This window comes from Bufo gargarizans, chromosome 4, assembly GCF_014858855.1.
Source record: "Bufo gargarizans isolate SCDJY-AF-19 chromosome 4, ASM1485885v1, whole genome shotgun sequence".
In the NCBI taxonomy this organism is placed as follows: domain Eukaryota; kingdom Metazoa; phylum Chordata; class Amphibia; order Anura; family Bufonidae; genus Bufo; species Bufo gargarizans.
This window is the reverse complement of record NC_058083.1, coordinates 333,112,092-333,130,304: the sequence shown is the minus strand read 5'-3', so window position 1 is coordinate 333,130,304 and position 18,213 is coordinate 333,112,092. Positions and strand designations below refer to the sequence as shown.

Sequence of the window (18,213 nt, the reverse complement as noted above, 5' to 3'; positions counted from 1 at the left end):
ATTGCGCCGGCAGCAGGGAGCACACAGAGTCATAGCAACCAATGACGCCGTGCGCTCCTGCACTCAGCAGGAATCCAGGCCGCGGTTCCACGGACCGCTCACGGCCGTGAAAAACGGCCGTGTGCATTTGGCCTAAAGCTGTAGCCTGCTCTCCCTGCACTCACTGGAAGCCTTTTGGCACCAGGAGAGGTATAGAGTGGGCACAGCATGCATGTTGGTACCTGCATTCCCCAAATTTAATGGAGGCCATTTTGGCACCAGAAATGATAAAAGGCAGAGTGGACTGAGCATGCATGTGGAACCTGCACTCCCTGAATTTTATAGTGGTCGTTATGGCACATAACAGTTAGCATTAAAGGGGTTCTGCACTTTTATTTAACTGATGATCTATCCTCTGGATAGATCATCAGCTTCTGATCGGCGGGGGTCCGACACCCGGGACCCCCACCGATCAGCTGTTTGAGAAGGCAGCGGCGCTCCACCAGCGCCGCGGCCTTCTCACTGTTTACTGCCGGGCCGCCCGCCCACTGACGTCACGACTTGTATCAACTAGAGTGGGCGCGGCTAAGCTCCATTCAAGTGAACAGAGCTTAGCCGCGCCCACTCTAGTTGATACAAGTCGTGACGTCAGTGGGCGGGCGGCCCGGCGGTAAATAGTGAGAAGGCAGCGGCGTTGCTGGGGCGCCGCTGCCTTCTCAAACAGCTGATCGGCGGGGGTCCCGGGTGTCGGACCCCCGCCGATCAGAAGCTGATGATCTATCCAGAGGATAGATCATCAGTTAAATGAAGGTGCAGAACCCCTTTAAGTGTTAGGTTCCCGTCTTACAGAGATCGCCTTGACGTGTGGCAGACGGGCTCAAATAATTTTGTACAAAATGTATTTGCCAAGAATCTCACATTTTCAAAATAAGCGTAGCACTAGCACCAGAATATTTTCTATTACTATGGCATTATTGTGCTTTATTTGGTTTGCAGAGTGCTGTTGCATTGTAATTTTTTGATACTTATGGATACTATGTTATTTACAGGGATTATTGTATCTTTTTCACCAGTGCTGTTGATTTCATTTGGTTTGTTTATCTTTTCTGTTTTGTTAATGAGCCGATGACGTCGCTTTGCATGTGACCTAATTACTTTGCTTATAAAATTATGCCGACTTGTCATTTTTTATATCAGTTGAGCAACTCGTCCTGTAAAACTATATCTGTATGGTGGAATAAAAGAATACACTGTGCCGTATTGAAACATGACTGCTGGGATTACTTTCATATTGCTCTTGGGGAAGGCCCCTTCCTGCGCAGCGCAAGCTACGGACTAAGTGCTGTTGAAATCTTACCACGATCCTTACACCAGTTTTAGGCGTAAAAAAAAGTTGCAAGACTCCGTTTTGCAACTTTTTCATGCCCATGCAACACATTTTTGTCACATAAGGCATTTTCATGCCACCCCTGACACTGGGGAGTGGCGAGGGTGGTGTAGGGACATGGCAGGGGCAGGTCCATAAGACATTCTAAAGATTTTACATCAAAGATATTTATAATGCTCTTGGTATGTGGAAATAACATAGGTTCCTTGAATCAGTCACTACATCATGAATACTGTATAGTGGAGTTCCTGCTGTTATACTTGTTAGATAAGAATATTTCTTAAGGTTTTACAATTGTCAGGTGGCCTGTGCTGCTAAAGTGGTCACCAGCACCATTCACATCTAACTAGCCATTTTCTGGAATCTCTCTTATCAGTAACTAAAGCTCTTGCGAAACTCTGTGTGCCATAAATCTGGGGTGTATAGGATTGCACCTCCTCATAGAAAGCTGACACACAATCTACTGTTATAACTGTTGGAAAACGATTTATAGAAACATTACAAATGTGACGTCCCTTCCTAGAGCTCTGGCTAATACATGACATAAATATTAGACATCAGAATAGGGGCATCCACTGTACCTTATTCTTTCTTCCTCTGCTTTCTGAAGAGTCTGGTCTCGATACAGGACCTCCAGAACCCTCTCCCTCTCAAGCTCCTTGAGAAAGCTCAGGTTGAAATCATTGGCCATAGTCTTGAAAATCTTAAGATCTCTCCACAGGTATCGTAGCAGTTCTTGCTTGGATTAACTTCCTGCTTAATGTTCCATTGTGTAGGGACAGAGGAGCAAATCTGCTGGGTAGACAAACATACGAAGCATGACTTTCACAGCATCAGTACAGACAGGACAAGTTCTCTCTGTCACATGGATTGACACTGGAGTAGTCTACAACGAGATCCTGATTGTCATGTCTCTACTAGCATTCTGTTTAGGTCTTTAGACAATATGAGCTACAGAAGGTGTTGTCAGCCAAATGCCAAGCATATTTTGTAACTCAAAAGGAGAAAATGATGAGCTTTTCAGAGTGGAGAAGAAAGCACAGTAGTTTCACGTCGCTAACTTGAGAACGTACTTCTGGTCTTAAATTCAGCTTCATAATGCAGCTGTGGGAAACACAACCACTTATTCCTGGCAATGTGCCAAGAATATAATGATATAATATGCAGCAGCTAAGTGGAGCCATTCACTAGACACAGCTTGCAGACCAACTGAAAAGGCTTTGCCATTAACAGTCTGCTCACAGTAGAAGTGGGACGTCAGCCTCACTTCAGCACTGACTGTGTAGCTCCAGGATTTTTCGGCAATTACACCGTTATTGATTATACAATACAAGGCAAGAATATATACTCTGTAATGTGTTCCACTGCATTGTATGTAGAACAATCTGCCAAATAATATTTCTTCACATGCTCAGTCATAGGGTGTAGTTCTTCCATCCAAGATCACTTCAGACTGACGTTTACTGAAAACCCTGTGTAATCCTAACAGTGTGCATCATCTACAGATCCCTATAGTGTTAGGGTTTATTATCTGATTTTAATCATATATGTTAGCTAATTTGGTCTTATAAATGCAAGAGTTTACACTGAGGTAGCTGCTGTGGTTACCAAGAGCCCCAAATAGGTATTACCCTATAGAGAACATTTGTAGGGTCCCTGCTTAGAGGCAGCAGGTGTTCAACTTGAGGGTCACAGCTTGTGTTTCTCACACAATGGATGTAGGAACGAGCAGGTGCAATCATTATGACCCTAAAAATATCACACCTAAAGCTTGGTGTATCTTGGCAAGAAAGAATTGGGGGAAAAATGCCACACACAAAAATGTGCTGAGAGTAGGGAGCTTAAAGGGGTTCTGCACTTTGTTTAAATTGATGATCTATCCTCTGGATAGATCATCAGCATCTGATCGGCGGGGGTCTGACACCCCGGACCCCTGCCGATCAGCAGTTTGAGAAGGCAGCGGAGCTCCAGGAGCGCCGTGGCCTTCTTACTGTTTACCGCTGGCCCAGTGACGCCACGACTAGTATCAACTGGCCTGGGCAGGGCTAAGCTCTGTTCACTTGAATGTTCACCCAGGCCATGGATAGTAGTCGTGACGTCACTGGGCCTGCAGTGCTGCTGCCTTCTCAAACATCTGATCGGCAGAGGTCCTGGGTGTCGGACCCCCGCCGATCAGATGCTGCTGATCTATTCAGAGGATAGATCACAAGTTAAAAAAAAATAAAAAAATGCAAAACTCCTTTAACATTAGCAGCAGCAAAGTTTTGGGAGAACATCTGCTACACAATGTACAATGCTGTGGTCCATATACTATAAGGGGGCCACAGTGCTCACCCAAGCGCTGTGGCCACTTCAAATGGCTGGTAGGCTGCTGGGGTGCCGGAAGTCAGCCCCACAAAATGTGAAGGATGGGTATCGATTTATTTCAGGACCCCCCCACGCTTAATTGGTTTGAGATAGCAAGCTTCAGGAGACAACCTCTATCCATATGCACTATTAGGACATGTGGACAACATAATGGTGACATTCAATCCTCAAGCCAAATCCCCCCCATGAGCCAGAACAGAATTCTGCTTGTAGGAAGCAGCTCCCACTCTGGCATTTATGAGGAAAAGCAGCCGTATACCCGCTGGATCCCACTGTAGTCAATGTGGATCTGGCGGTATGCAGCGGGACGGCGAATAAGTTGCCAGAATAGCCTGTCGTATTTCACAGCGCAGATATGCACGTAGCCTCACAAATGTATGGCAGTTTCATTCTTAGCAAAAATCATCACTGTTATTTGTAACCTTTCGTTTTTAGCAAAGATCATTACTGCCATCATTGTCAATACAAACTATAATTTGTAATAGGTAATTTTAAAGGCAGATACATGGTTATAGATTTACACTAAAATGGGGTACAGAATGGGAGTGTAAAATGCATAAACTTTATTTGTGTGTATGTACAGGAAGCCAAGGCCTGGAGCATCTGGGTTTTGTTGCTATGGAGAGGCCCGATTAGATACAAGTATTGAACAATTGTTCTTCAGGATCTGTCTCTCAGGTGGTTCAGGCATGAACCGAGAGTAGTGATGAGCGAACACAAACCGGAAGGAAACCATGGAGCAGATTCCAGAAAGGACAACATCTGCAATGACAAAGCCCAGAACCAAGGCAGTAAATGGGAAGACACCGGAAGCAGATCACCGCTGCTACCGGCCCCTTAATGCGGCCGGACGCGAAGAATGACGGAGGCAGCCAGGGAGGACAGTGCTTGCCCGAACATGGATCCCGGGACCCCGGCGGTGAGTAGGTGAACATCAGTGGTCAGAAACCGCCATTACAACCTGTGGCTGCGTTTGGATAGTACAACTGCCAGTTAAGGGGATTTTCTGGGAATCACTAACAAATAGCTCCCAGCAACTTGTCCTAGACCCTGACTAGGACAGGTTGCCTCCACTTGCAGAGCTTCTTAAATTGCTGAACTCAAGATCTTATGTATGATTGCTCCATTACCATTTATTGAAGAGCAGAAACTCTGCTCTACAATAGATAGAAATAATGCAATCCTGTGTGCGATATGGTGTCATGGCTTAGCAACCTGACATGAACAGGATGGAGGAATGTGATCCAGCACTCCATTCCTATCAGGCTGTTCAGCCATCACAGCATATCTCGCCAGGACCACCAGAAAGCTAAACATATAAAATAATTTTTACTGCAACAATTTCTTCATATCAACATCCATGCTCACATTATTAAAACAAGGTAAAGTTTTGTGACATTTTATCAGCCATGTGCAAGTGGTTAAATCGCAGCATCCAGATGTTTGCTGCTAGTCAGTTGGAGAATATGACCGCTTATTTAAGATGAGGTGCCCCTCTGTGCACCTGAAGTAAAGACTACTGACTGGAGAAGTTTTTACTCCACTTTTATGCCTGATTTCAAGGGCAAGTTAGTAAATGTGTCAGGCCCAATGTCTTGGCCCTCGGCATTCCCAAGTAGTAAGAACATCACAAAAATGTCTGTGTGACAAAATATTGCCAGTTTCCTTGTGCCAGCTGCTGAAAAATACCCGCACAGCCTGATGCTGCCAGCACAATGTTTCACTACAGGGATGGTACTGGGCAGGTGATAAGCATTGCCTAGTTTCTCCCAGACATGACACTTAGAATTGAGGCCAAAAAGTTCAATCTTGGTTTCATCAGATCAGAGATTCTTATTTCTCAGTCTGACAGTCCTTTGGTGATTTTCTGTAAACTTTCATGTGTCTTTTACTGAGGAGAGGCTTCTTTCTGGCCACGCTACCATAAAGTAGATTGGAGAAATGGCAAACTGAATGGTACAGGAACGGTACCTTCTGGAAGTTTCTCCCATCTGCACACAGGAGATTTGGAGCTCAGAAAGAATGACCATTGGGTTCCTGGTCACTTCTCTTACCAAGGCCCTTCTCCCCCCAATGACTTAGTTTGGTGGGGCGGCCAGCTATAGGAAGAGTCCTGGTTCTTCCAAACTTCTTAAATTTAAGAATTATGGATGCCACTGTGCTCTCGAGAACCTTTCAGCACTGCAAAATTAACCACTTCAGCCCCGCTAGGTGAAACCCCCTTCATGACCAGGCCACTTTTTACACTTCGGCACTACACTCCTTTCACCGTTTATCGCTCGGTCATGCAACTTACCACCCAAATGAATTTTACCTCCTTTTCTTCTCACTAATGGAGCTTTCATTTGGTGGTATTTTATTGCTGCTGACATTTTTACTTTTTTTGTTATTAATCAAAATGTAACGATTTTTTGCAAAAAAATGACATTTTTCACTTTCAGCTGTGAAATTTTGCAAAAAAAAACGACATCCATATATAAATTTTTCGCTAAATTTATAGTTCTACATGTCTTTGATAAAAAAAAAATGTTTGGGCAAAAAAAAAAAATGCTTTGGGTAAAAGTTATAGCATTTACAAACTATGGTACAAAAATGTGAATTTCCGCTTTTTGAAACGGCTCTGATTTTCTGAGCACCTGTCATGTTTCCTGAGGTTCTACAATGCCCAAACAGTATAACTACCCCACAAATGACCCCATTTCGGAAAGTAGACACCCTAAGGTATTCGCTGATGGGCATAGTGAGTTCATAGAACTTTTTATTTTTTGTCACAAGTTAGCGGAAAATGATGATGATTTTTATTTTTTATTTTTTTCTTACAAAGTCTCATATTCCACTAACTTGCGACAAAAAATAAAAAATTCTAGGAACTCACCATGCCCCTCACAGAATACCTTGGGGTGTCTTCTTTCCAAAATGGGGTCACTTGTGGGGTAGTTATACTGCCCTGGCAATTTAGGGGCCCAAATGTGTGAGAAGAACTTTGCAATCAAAATGTGTAAGAAATGACCGGTGAAATCCGAAAGGTGCACTTTGGAATATGCGCCCCTTTGCCCACCTTGGCAGCAAAAAAGTGTCACACATGTGGTATCGCCGTACTCAGGAGAAGTTGGGGAATGTGTTTTGGGGTGTCATTTTACATATACCCATGCTGGGTGAGAGAAATATCTTGGCAAAAGACAACTTTTCCCATTTTTTTATACAAAGTTGGCATTTGACCAAGATATTTTTCTCACCCAGCATGGGTATATGTAAAATGACACCCCAAAACACATTCCCCAACTTCTCCTGAGTACGGCGATACCAGATGTGTCACACTTTTTTGCTGCCAAGGTGGGCAAAGGGGCACATATTCCAAAGTGCACCTTTCGGATTTTGCAGGGCATTTTTTACACATTTTGATTGCAAGGTACTTCTCACACATTTGGGCCCCTAAATTGCCAGGGCAGTATAACTACGCCACAAGTGACCCCATTTTGGAAAGAAGACACCCTAAGGTATTCCGTGAGGGGCATGTGAAGTTCCTAGAATTTTTTATTTTTTGTCACAAGTTAGCGGAAAATGATGATTTTTTTTTTTTTCTCTTTTTTCCTTACAAAGTCTCATATTCCACTAACTTGCGACAAAAAATAAAAAATTCTAGGAACTCGCCATGCCCCTCACGGAATACCTTGGGGTGTCTTCTTTCCAAAATGGGGTCACTTGTTGGGTAGTTATACTGCCCTGGCAATTTAGGGGCCCATATGTGTGAGAAGTACTTTGCAATCAAAATCTGTAAAAAATGACCGGTGAAATACGAAAGGTGCACTTTGGAATATGCGCCCCTTTGCCCACCTTGGCATCAAAAAAGTGTCACACATCTGGTATCGCCGTACTCAGGAGAAGTTGGGGAATGTGTTTTGGGGTGTCATTTTACATATACCCATGCTGGGTGAGAGAAATATCTTGGCAAAAGACAACTTTCCCCATTTTTTTATACAAAGTTGGCATTTGACCAAGATATTTTTCTCACCCAGCATGGGTATATGTAAAATGACACCCCAAAACACATTCCCCAACTTCTTCTGAGTACGGCGATACCAGATGTGTCACACTTTTTTGCAGCTTAGATGCGCAAAGGGGCCCAAATTCCTTTTAGGAGGGCATTTTTAGACATTTGGATCCCAGACTTCTTCTCACGCTTTAGGGCCCCTAAAAAGCCAGGGCAGTATAAATACCCCACATGTGACCCCACTTTGGAAAGAAGACACCCCAAGGTATCCAATGAGGGGCCTGGCAAGTTCATAGAATTTTTTTTTTTTTTCGCATAAGTTAGCGGAAATTGATTTTTTTTTGTTTTTTCTCACAAAGTCTCACTTTCCGCTAACTTAGGATAAAAATTTCAATCTTTCATGGACTCAATATGCCCCTCAGCAAATACCTTGGGGTGTCTTCTTTCCAAAATGGGGTCAGTTGTGGGGTGTTTGTACTGCCCTGGCATTTGAGGGTCTCCGCAATCATTACATGTATGGCCAGCATTAGGAGTTTCTGCTATTCTCCTTATATTGAGCATACAGGTAATGAGATTTTTTTTTCCGTTCAGCCTCTGGGCTGAAAGAAAAAAAATGAACGGCACAGATTTCTTCATTCGCATCGATCAATGTGGATGAAAAAATCTCTGCCAAAAAAAAAAAATGGAGGGGAAAGGCGTCTGCCAGGACATAGGAGCTCCGCCCTACATCCATACCCACTTAGCTCGTATGCCCTGGCAAACCAGATTTCTCCATTCGCATCAATCGATGTGGATGAATAAATCATTGCCGGGATTTTTTTTTTTTATATATATATATATATATACAAAGTGCTTGCCAAAGCATAGGAACGCCGCCTCCTCCTCAGCTCGTATGCCTCGGCAAACGTATCTGTCACTGCAGAGGAGAAAATCCCGTCTTGCAGCGCCGCATACACCGACTTGAGTGTAATCTGACAGCAGCGCAATGCTTCTGTCAGAAGGCACATCGGTGCTGCAGCTGGTCGATCGGTTGGTCCACCTGGAAGGTAAAAAGACAAAAAAAAAAAAAAAAAATGAAAAAACCAGGCCACAACGCAATAATTTTATTAACTTTGGAACAGAACATGTAACTTTAACTTTTGGAACTAAACATTAACCTGTTGCTTACCTGTTTTTTTTTTTTTTGTTTTTTTTACCTTTATAGAACAAACCTCTCCTTCCCCATGGGTCAATGTGCAAAGCGCAAATCGCCCAAAGATGTGGCGAAGTGCGTTATGCACTTTGTCCCATGTGAAAGGAGACGTTTGCAGCAGCTGTGAGTGAATGGGCCCTAATAGCCCTGTGTGCCTATCCTGGTGAGATGTGATCCCTATGCTAGGTGTACCTGTGTGTGGTACTTTCGGAAACACTCCCCTAAGCATAGGGCAGGGTGGTCGGGACAGTCAGGACAGAAATAGCGGGTGTCACGCCTTATTCCACTCCTGCTACAGACACGACATTTTTTTCGGGGTGGCGGTCGGTTTGAGGTACCAGCAACGACACTGGGGAAGTGTCGCTCGTGTAGACGGCTAACTACACTGGTGGATGGGGCCACGGAACCTCCTGGATACAGGAGGTTCGCAATGATCTCTTCCTGAAATTTGAGGAAGGATCCAGTTCTCCCAGCCTTACTGTAGAGAACAAAACTATTGTACAGAGCCAATTGAATTAAATATACAGACACCTTCTTATACCAGCGTCTGGTGCGTCGGGAAACTAAATACGGAGCCAACATCTGGTCATTGAAGTCGACCCCTCCCATGTGGAGGTTATAGTCGTGGACTGAGAGGGGCTTTTCAATGACACGGGTTGCTCGCTCAATTTGTATTGTCGTGTCTGCGTGAATGGAGGAGAGCATGTAAACGTCACGCTTGTCTCTCCATTTCACCGCGAGCAGTTCTTCGTTACACAGTGCGGCCCTCTGCCCCCTTGCAAGACGGGTGGTAACGAGCCGTTGGGGGAAGCCCACGCGACTAGTTCGCGCGGTACCACAGGCGCCAATCCGTTCTAAAAACAAATGCCTAAAGAGGGCCACACTTGTGTAGAAATTGTCCACATAAAGATGGTACCCCTTGCCGAATAAGGGTGACACCAAGTCCCAAACTGTCTTCCCACTGCTCCCCAGGTAGTCAGGGCAACCGACCGGCTCCAGGGTCTGATCTTTTCCCTCATAGACCCGAAATTTGTGGGTATAGCCTGTGGCCCTTTCACAGAGCTTATACAATTTGACCCCATACTGGGCGCGCTTGCTTGGGATGTATTGTTTGAAGCCAAGGCGCCCGGTAAAATGTATTAGGGACTCGTCTATGCAGATGTTTTGCTCTGGGGTATAAATATCTGCAAATTTCTGGTTGAAATGGTCTATGAGGGGCCGAATTTTGTGGAGCCGGTCAAAAGCAGGGTGGCCCCTGGGACGGGAGGCGGTGTTGTCGCTAAAGTGCAGGAAACGCAGGATGACCTCAAATCGTGTCCTGGACATAGCAGCAGAGAACATGGGCATGTGATGAATCGGGTTCGTGGACCAATATGACCTCAATTCATGCTTTTTTGTCAGGCCCATGTTGAGGAGGAGGCCCAGAAAAGTTTTAAATTCGGAAACTTGGACTGGTTTCCACCGGAAAGGCTGGGCATAAAAGCTTTCCGGGTTAGCGGTGATAAATTGTGTGGCATACCTGTTTGTCTCTGCCACGACTAAGTCTAAAAGCTCCGCAGTCAAGAACAGCTCAAAAAATCCCAGGGCCGAATCGATCTGAGCTGTCTCAACCCGAACTCCAGACTGGGCGGTGAAAGGGAAAACTACGGGTGCGGCTGAAGTTGGGGACTGCCAATCAGGGTTTGCCAGCACCTCTGGGATTCTAGGGGCTCTACGGGCACGTCTTTGCGGTGGCTGCGACGGGGTCACTACTGCACGTGCCACCGTACCAGCTTCAACTGCCCTTCTGGTGCTTGCTACTTCACCAGGTTGTACGGCAGTGCTGGTACTAGGTCCAGGAAGGGCTGGGCTGCTGGTGTATGCCTCACCACGTAATCCGACAGCACCAGCCCCACTCTGCTGCTCTTGAAGCGGATCCTGCGCAACCTGCGGTCTAGCGACACGGGGCCGGGTACGCCTGGTGCTATCAGGGACCTCAGCCTCCTCGTCCGAACTTTGGGTCAGAGAGCCACTGCTTTCTACAGGTTCGTATTCTGACCCGCTGGATTCATCAGATGAGGGTTCCCACTCCTCATCCGACTGGGTCAGAAGCCTGTAGGCCTCTTCAGAAGAATACCCCCTGTTAGACATGTGGGCAACTAAATTTCGGGGTATTCCCTGAGACTACCCAAGAAAAAAAAAGCAAGCCTGTCTTACAAATGGGAGGCTAGCGAAGTACCGGATGCCGCTGCGGTTGATAAAAAATATCAAAACTGATTTTTTTATCGCCGCAGTGCGTGTAAAGTGAATGTGCAGTGATCAAAAAAAAATAATTTTTTTGTCACTGCGGTGGGGCGGGCGTGGGAAAACGCACGTGTGGGCGACCGATCAGGCCTGATCGGGCAAACACTGCGTTTTGGGTGGAGGGCGAACTAAAGTGACACTAGTACTATTATAGATCTGACCGTGATCAGTTTTGATCACTTTCAGATACTATAAAAGTACAAATGCTGATTAGCGATACGCTAATCAGCGAATAACGGACTGCGGTGCGGTGGGCGCTAACTGATCGCTAACTACCTAACCAAGGGACCTAAACTATACCTAAAACCTAACGGTCAATAACAGTGAAAAAAAAAAGTGACAGTTTGCACTGATCACTTTTTTCCTTTCACTAGTGATTGACAGGGGGGGATAAAAGGGGTGATCAAAGGGTTAATTGGGGTGATCTGGGGGCTAAATGTGGTGTGGTGGGTACTCACAGTAGATGTGCTCCTCTGCTGGAACCAACCGACCAAAAGAAGGAGCAGAGGAGCACAGCAGCCATATAACCCCATCATATTTACTAATATGTGGGGTTATATGGCTGCTGATTGGTTTTTTTAAAAATCAGCAGCCTGCCAGCCAATGATCGTGGCCGGCAGGCTGCTGACGAAATAGTCTTCTGCGAAATGCCGGCCCGCGATGCGCATGCGCGGGCCGGCTGTGACGTAATCTCGCGTCTCGCGAGAGGACGCGCCGATGCGTCCAGGAGGAACTAAACAACCACCTCCCGGACGCATCGGTGCGTACAGCGGTCGGGAGGTGGTTAAAAAATAATATACAGACGTGGACAAAATTGTTGGTACCCTTTGGTCAATGAAAGAAAAAGTCACAATGGTCACAGAAATAACTTTAATCTGACAAAAGTAATAATAAATTAAAATTCTATAAATGTTAACCAATGAAAGTCAGACATTGTTTTTCAACCATGCTTCAACAGAATTATGTAAAAAAATAAACTCATGAAACAGGCATGGACAAAAATGATGGTACCCCTAGAAAACACAGAACATAATGTGACCAAAGGGACATGTTAATTCAAGGTGTGTCCACTAATTAGCATCACAGGTGTCTACAACCTTGTAATCAGCCATTGGGCCTATATATATGGCTCCAGGTAATCACTGTGTTGTTTGGTGATATGGTGTGTACCACACTCGACATGGACCAGAGGAAGCAAAGGAAAGAGCTGTCTCAAGAGATCAGAAAGAAAATTATAGACAAGCATGTTAAAGGTAAAGGCTATAAGACCATCTCCAAGCAACTAGATGTTCCTGTGAGTACAGTTGCACATATTATTCATAAGTTTAAGATCCATGGGACTGTAGCCAACCTCCCTGGACGTGGCCGCAGGAGGAAAATTGATGACAAATCTAAGAGACGGATAATCCGAATGGTAACAAAAGAGCCTAGAAAGACTTCTAAAGAGATTCAAGGTGAACTTCATGCTCAAGGAACATCAGTGTCAGATCGCACCATCCGTCGTTGTTTGAGCCAAAGTGGACTACATGGGAGACGACCAAGGAGGACACCATTGTTGAAAACGAATCATAAAAAAGCAAGACTGGAATATGCCAAACTACATGTTGACAAGCCACAAAGCTTCTGGGAGAATGTCCTGTGGACAGATGAGACAAAAATCGAAGTTTTTGCCAAGGCACATCAGCTGTATGTTCACAGACGAAAAAATGAAGCATATCAAGAAAAGAACACTGTCCCTACTGTGAAACATGGAGGAGGCTCTGTTATGTTCTGGGGCTGCTTTGCTGCGTCTGGCACAGGGTGTCTTGAATCTGTGCAGGGTACAATGAAATCTCAAGACTATCAAGGAATTCTAGAGAGAAATGTACTAGCCAGTGTCAGAAAGCTTGGTCTCAGTCGCAGGTCATGGGTCTTGCAACAGGACAATGACCCAAAACACACCGCTAAAAACACCCAAGAATGGCTAAGAGGAAAAAATTGGACTATTCTAAAGTGGCCTTCTATGAGCCCTGACCTCAATCCTATTGAGCATCTTTGGAAGGAGCTGAAACATGCAGTCTGGAAAAGGCACCCTTCAAACCGGACACAACTGGAGCAGTTTGCTCATGAGGAGTGGGCCAAAATACCTGCTGAGAGGTGCAGATGTCTCATTGACAGTTACAGGAAGCGTTTGATTGCAGTGATTGCCTCAAAAGGTTGCGCAACAAAATATTAAGTTAGGGGTACCATCATTTTTGTCCATGCCTGTTTCATGAGTTTATTTTTTTACATAATTCTGTTGAAGCATGGTTGAAAAACAATGTCTGACTTTCATTGGTTAACATTTATAGAATTTTAATTTATTATTACTTTTGTCAGATTAAAGTTATTTCTGTGACCATTGTGACTTTTTCTTTCATTGACCAAAGGGTACCAACAATTTTGTCCACGTCTGTATATACACATGTTTTTTTTTTTTTATCTCCAAATCTGTGTCCCCACTTAATCATGTCTCTGGGCTCTACATGCAGTGCTTTCCTACTCATGGCTTGGTTTTTGTTCTGATATGCATGGTCAACTGTGAACACTAAGGCCCCTTTGCAGACGAGAGTTCCTCCCGTAGCAAGTCCGCAACGCAGCCCCCGTCCTGACCTCCCAGCGCTTCTAGGGGTTACATTATATTGATTTTTGATGCAATGTAACACTTACCATTCTGGAATGTATTGGATAACACTGGCATAATGCTACCAGTGAATCCTGTCAGTGCTGGGAGGTTAGGCCTGGTGCTGCGATGCGGACTCGCTGCGGGAGGAACGCTGGTTGGCAAAGGCCTAACAGTATATAGACAAGGCTGGCTCTTTGCAAATCATGTAGTAAATTCAGTTGATTGGACAAGTGGACTCTAAGCAAGGTGTAGAAACATCTCAAAGATGATCAAGAGAAGTGGGAAGCCCCCAGAACAAAATTTCAAGTATCATAGCAAAGTGTCTGAATATTTATGTCCACGCAAAATTTTAGTTTTTCCTTTTTAATAAAATATTGCAGATTGATAGGGGAAAATTTGATTTGCCTTGTTTTCAGCAAAATGTGAAAAAAGTGAAAGGGTCTAAAGACTTTCCAGATGCACTGTACGTCATTCCTATATAGTTGCCAGTCACCAAAGTATGCACTGAAAATGCCTGTCTGGGCAGCCAGCACCAAACTAAATGTGTTCTGTTTACTAATCTAGTATAATCAGGTTACCGAGAGTCCTAGGCATACAGGTATGTTTCTACAGTGAAACAGTATACTGAAAATGGCTGTTCTAGATACTGTATATTTAAAGCTGCATAGTGTGTAGTTAGTCCTGTAGGGCTGTACAAGATCAGCATGCATGTATAAGAGGGGGTGCAGTAGAGATATCAGTCAACCCATGTAATGTGTACGGCCAACCTAACGGTATCCTTAGGCTACATGCACATAACCGTTGTGCGTTTTGCGCTCCGCAAAACACAGATGGCGTCTGTGTGCGTTCCGCAATTTGCAGAATGGCATGGACAGCCTTTAATATAACTGCATATTCTTGTCCGCAAAACGTGCAGACCACGGAACTCAAAGGATCTTTTGCAGCCCCATTGAAGTGAATAGGTCCGCATCCAAGCCGCAAAAACTGGGTCTCGGATGCGGACCAAAACAATGGCCGTGTGCATGTAGCCTTACTCTCAGATTATTGTCTGAGGGAAATTAAATGTGGAGACAACCATGACTCCATTTGTCGTGAGTTCCGTGGATACAGCCACATGGCCAAGGTTGTAACCACCACTGAGCAGGTAAAAGCAGGACAAACAGGCATTTTTTGTGGTGTTTTGTTACAATTCAGGGAACATTTTGTGGGTCAAAATGTTGTTTTTTTTGCATCATCATCTAGGTCTGGCATTTCTTTTGTCTCCATTGCCTGGCATTTTTCTCCCATACAAAAATAAATAAATAGACAGTTTTTACAAGGCATTTTTTTACCAATGTTTTTCCCCTCACAGCTCTACAGAGGAAGTGACATGTAGGGATGGACTGGGAACCTAAAGTGGCCATGGAAAAACTCTCTAAAGTGGCCCCATGTGTAGGTAGGTCCAAATCAATGAGGCAACACAAGTAGGAAGGGCCAATACAGGTAGACAGGGACAACAGAAGTAGATGGGGTTTAGCAATGCAGAACAAAATACCACCCCAACAGACCAAAAAACTGCCCGAGGACGGCCATACAGTTGAATTCAGGAGGGGGCCTGTGGCCACCAACCAAGTGCTTAAGTGCCTGATGCTCCTACATTAATGCTGAAACCATCAGATTTTTATCTACCTTGTTGGCGGAGGGTTTGGAGCGCCCCCTGGCCCATGGGAAATTTTCCTGTAGTGTCTATGACCAGTCCACCCATGGTACACAAAAAACACCAAGTGGTAACACACTTTAGGCAAAAATGCTACAAAAGTCTTGGTCCCAAAAAATCTATAGTGTACCATAGAGCCCTAACAAGTATAACATATTTAGTGTGGCACATATAGTCTATGTAGATACGTTAAAGTGCATTCTGCCTATTTTTGATTGCTGGCAATTATACATTTGGCCATGTGTTTCTTAGAGTAAGATTATAGATGCAGAACATTTCTATGAATTATTCAGACAAGCAATAGTTAATGGGCTACGTCCCAAATACAATCTAGCTGAATCTACATTCTGTGCTGCAGGGATAAGAGGCTGTAAATGGTGGTTCTGCTGCTAGATATCCAGCAAGATGGGATCACTTACAGAAATTATAGTTTGTAAGTGTGGCAGGATGTTATGTTCTACAAGCTGCCAAGCCTTCTGATCTGCACAAGATTACATATCACTTCAGCAGATTCCAGCTTTCATGTTTCCAAGGTATGTTAAAAAACGTAATCTGGTCATCTGCAGTGTTTATTTTATTTTATTTTTTACTGATTTTGGATCCACAAAAAGTTATACTTTGGCTTTATATGTAACTTTTATTTTGTACAGTACCACCGTTTCAGTAATATCTTATGATCACTGTAGCATATAAATCTTCTGTGTACAGCGGTGCTATCCGGTCACTGTATGGTGGTGCTATTCAGTCACTGTATGGCGCTATAATGTTACAGTGTTTGTTATCCAGTCATGGTATGAGCCATTATCCAGTATGACAGTATTATTTAGTCTCTGTATGTTGATAATGTATAGTCACTAAATGTATTATTATTCAGGGGTAGGGCTAATATCTTTACAGAATAAACTGTAGATTCTAGTATATTATACTGTAGTGTGCCCTGTATTTCCCAAAAGAGTAAATGAACCTTGGGGAACACAACCCCTGACCACCAGAACCAGGCTGTGTGCTTTGCCAGCATTCTGTACTAAAGCATACAGTACATGGCGGCCTCCACTTTCTGCCCCTCTGTGTACTAGTCCTTTTTTTGGGGGCACGTAAGGGTTGGTTCACAACCCGTTTTTGCCATCGGTTTAACTTATCCCAAAAATTACTGATACCATACTGTGGCATTCCATTGTGTAAAAAAGAAATAAAAGAAAGTTTTTTTTTGTTTTTTTTACTAGACTCTGCAGGATACAAAAGAGTGGTGTGCAACTTTTTGTATCCCTTGTTTTCCCAACGTATACGTCGAACGGATGGCAAAAATGTGATATAAACCCACTCTTAGATATGCACTCATGTGGCGCCAGACTGGTCATTGTTGGGAGTACAAAAATTTGCTGTGGGGCTCAGTCAGTTCTAGCTACTCCCCTGCCTAATATGTCTGTGCAATCATTATTGTGCACACGATTATACTATTGTTTTCAATTACTTTAAATAGTAGCAGATTTAGGTATATTTACACAGATTTGTTGAAGAAATTTCTTCAACTGAATGGGGCTTACAGAAATCAGGGCTTGTAGTCAAGTAACTCCATTCAGATGAACAGAACTGATTTTCATTTTCAGGAATTTATGCAACAAATGTGCGAATATAACCTTGAAGGCTACCTGCACATGGGGACAGGTTCTGTAGGAGAAATTCCACACAAGTTTCTGTGTGTTGATTTCTGTGCTTTTCCGCGCCAAAATCCATATGTGTTCATGCTACCCACAGTGGATGGAATTAAGAGTTTGCATTTGTTTTTTGGGGGGTTTTAATAACTATAAAATAGATGTCTACTGCTAGTCAGCAAGTATCTAGTATCTGATGTTCTCAATACATGGTTTGGTTTTTGGTATTCTTTTGTAGTGTTGAGCGCGAATATTCAAATTGCAAATTGTTTTCTCGAATATCGCGATTTTGAGATTTTGTGAATATTTAGAATATAGTGCTATATATTTGCAAAATCGAATATTTTTTATTTTTTTGTTTTAATGCTCCAGTCAGTGCCCGTTGTCGCTTCTGCCGACTTCCGTGCTCATGGAGCGTCCCCATCACCATGGGAACGTCTCCATATACTAGAATGTACTGTCGGATTTGAGAATTACGTTGAAAATCGCAATTCGATTAATTCAAGTTATAATAATCGAATTGCGGTTTCAACTTAAGCACTGCTATATTCCATATTCGTTAATTCTAGCCTAATATGGAATATAGCAGTGCTAAGTTGAAATCGCAATGCGATTATTTCGAGTTATATTAATCGCATTGCGATTTCAACTTGGACCTGGTTTACTATGGTTGGCTTCAATGGCTTGGTAGAATTTGCGAATATGACAAATGTATTCGTCATATTCCACAAAACGAAGATAACGAATGTATTTGTCTATTCCACAAAACGAAGATATTCTCCATCTTCGTTTTAGCTACCTATTCATCAACTTCGCGAATTCTAGCAATCATATAGGAAAGTTTACTATAGAGACAGCTAAGTTTATTTCACTATGCGATTATATTACTTAGCTTTTTTTTAAAATAAATAGAATAATTATAATACCTGATAATTATTATAATTATTCTATTTATAAAAAAAAAAGCTAAGTAATATAATCGCATAGCGAATTAAACTTAGCTGTCTCTATAGTAAACTTTC

General features: G+C 43.5%; 1 protein-coding gene across 6 annotated transcripts in view; it reads right to left on the bottom strand.

Annotated features, from left to right (window-relative positions):
* The window catches only part of SYTL3 (synaptotagmin like 3), a 119,865-nt gene that overhangs the window by 96,066 nt on the left and 5,586 nt on the right, over positions 1-18,213 (bottom strand). For 3 of the 6 annotated variants that reach the window (XM_044290328.1, XM_044290330.1, XM_044290332.1), the window contains exon 2: positions 1,948-2,158. In XM_044290328.1, the coding sequence (XP_044146263.1) occupies positions 1,948-2,057 (110 nt within the window). In that variant the 5' untranslated portion in view covers positions 2,058-2,158. Of the gene's footprint in view, positions 1-1,947; positions 2,162-18,213 lie in introns of all 6 variants that reach the window. The other 3 variants (XM_044290327.1, XM_044290329.1, XM_044290331.1) reach the window with 1 other exon arrangement.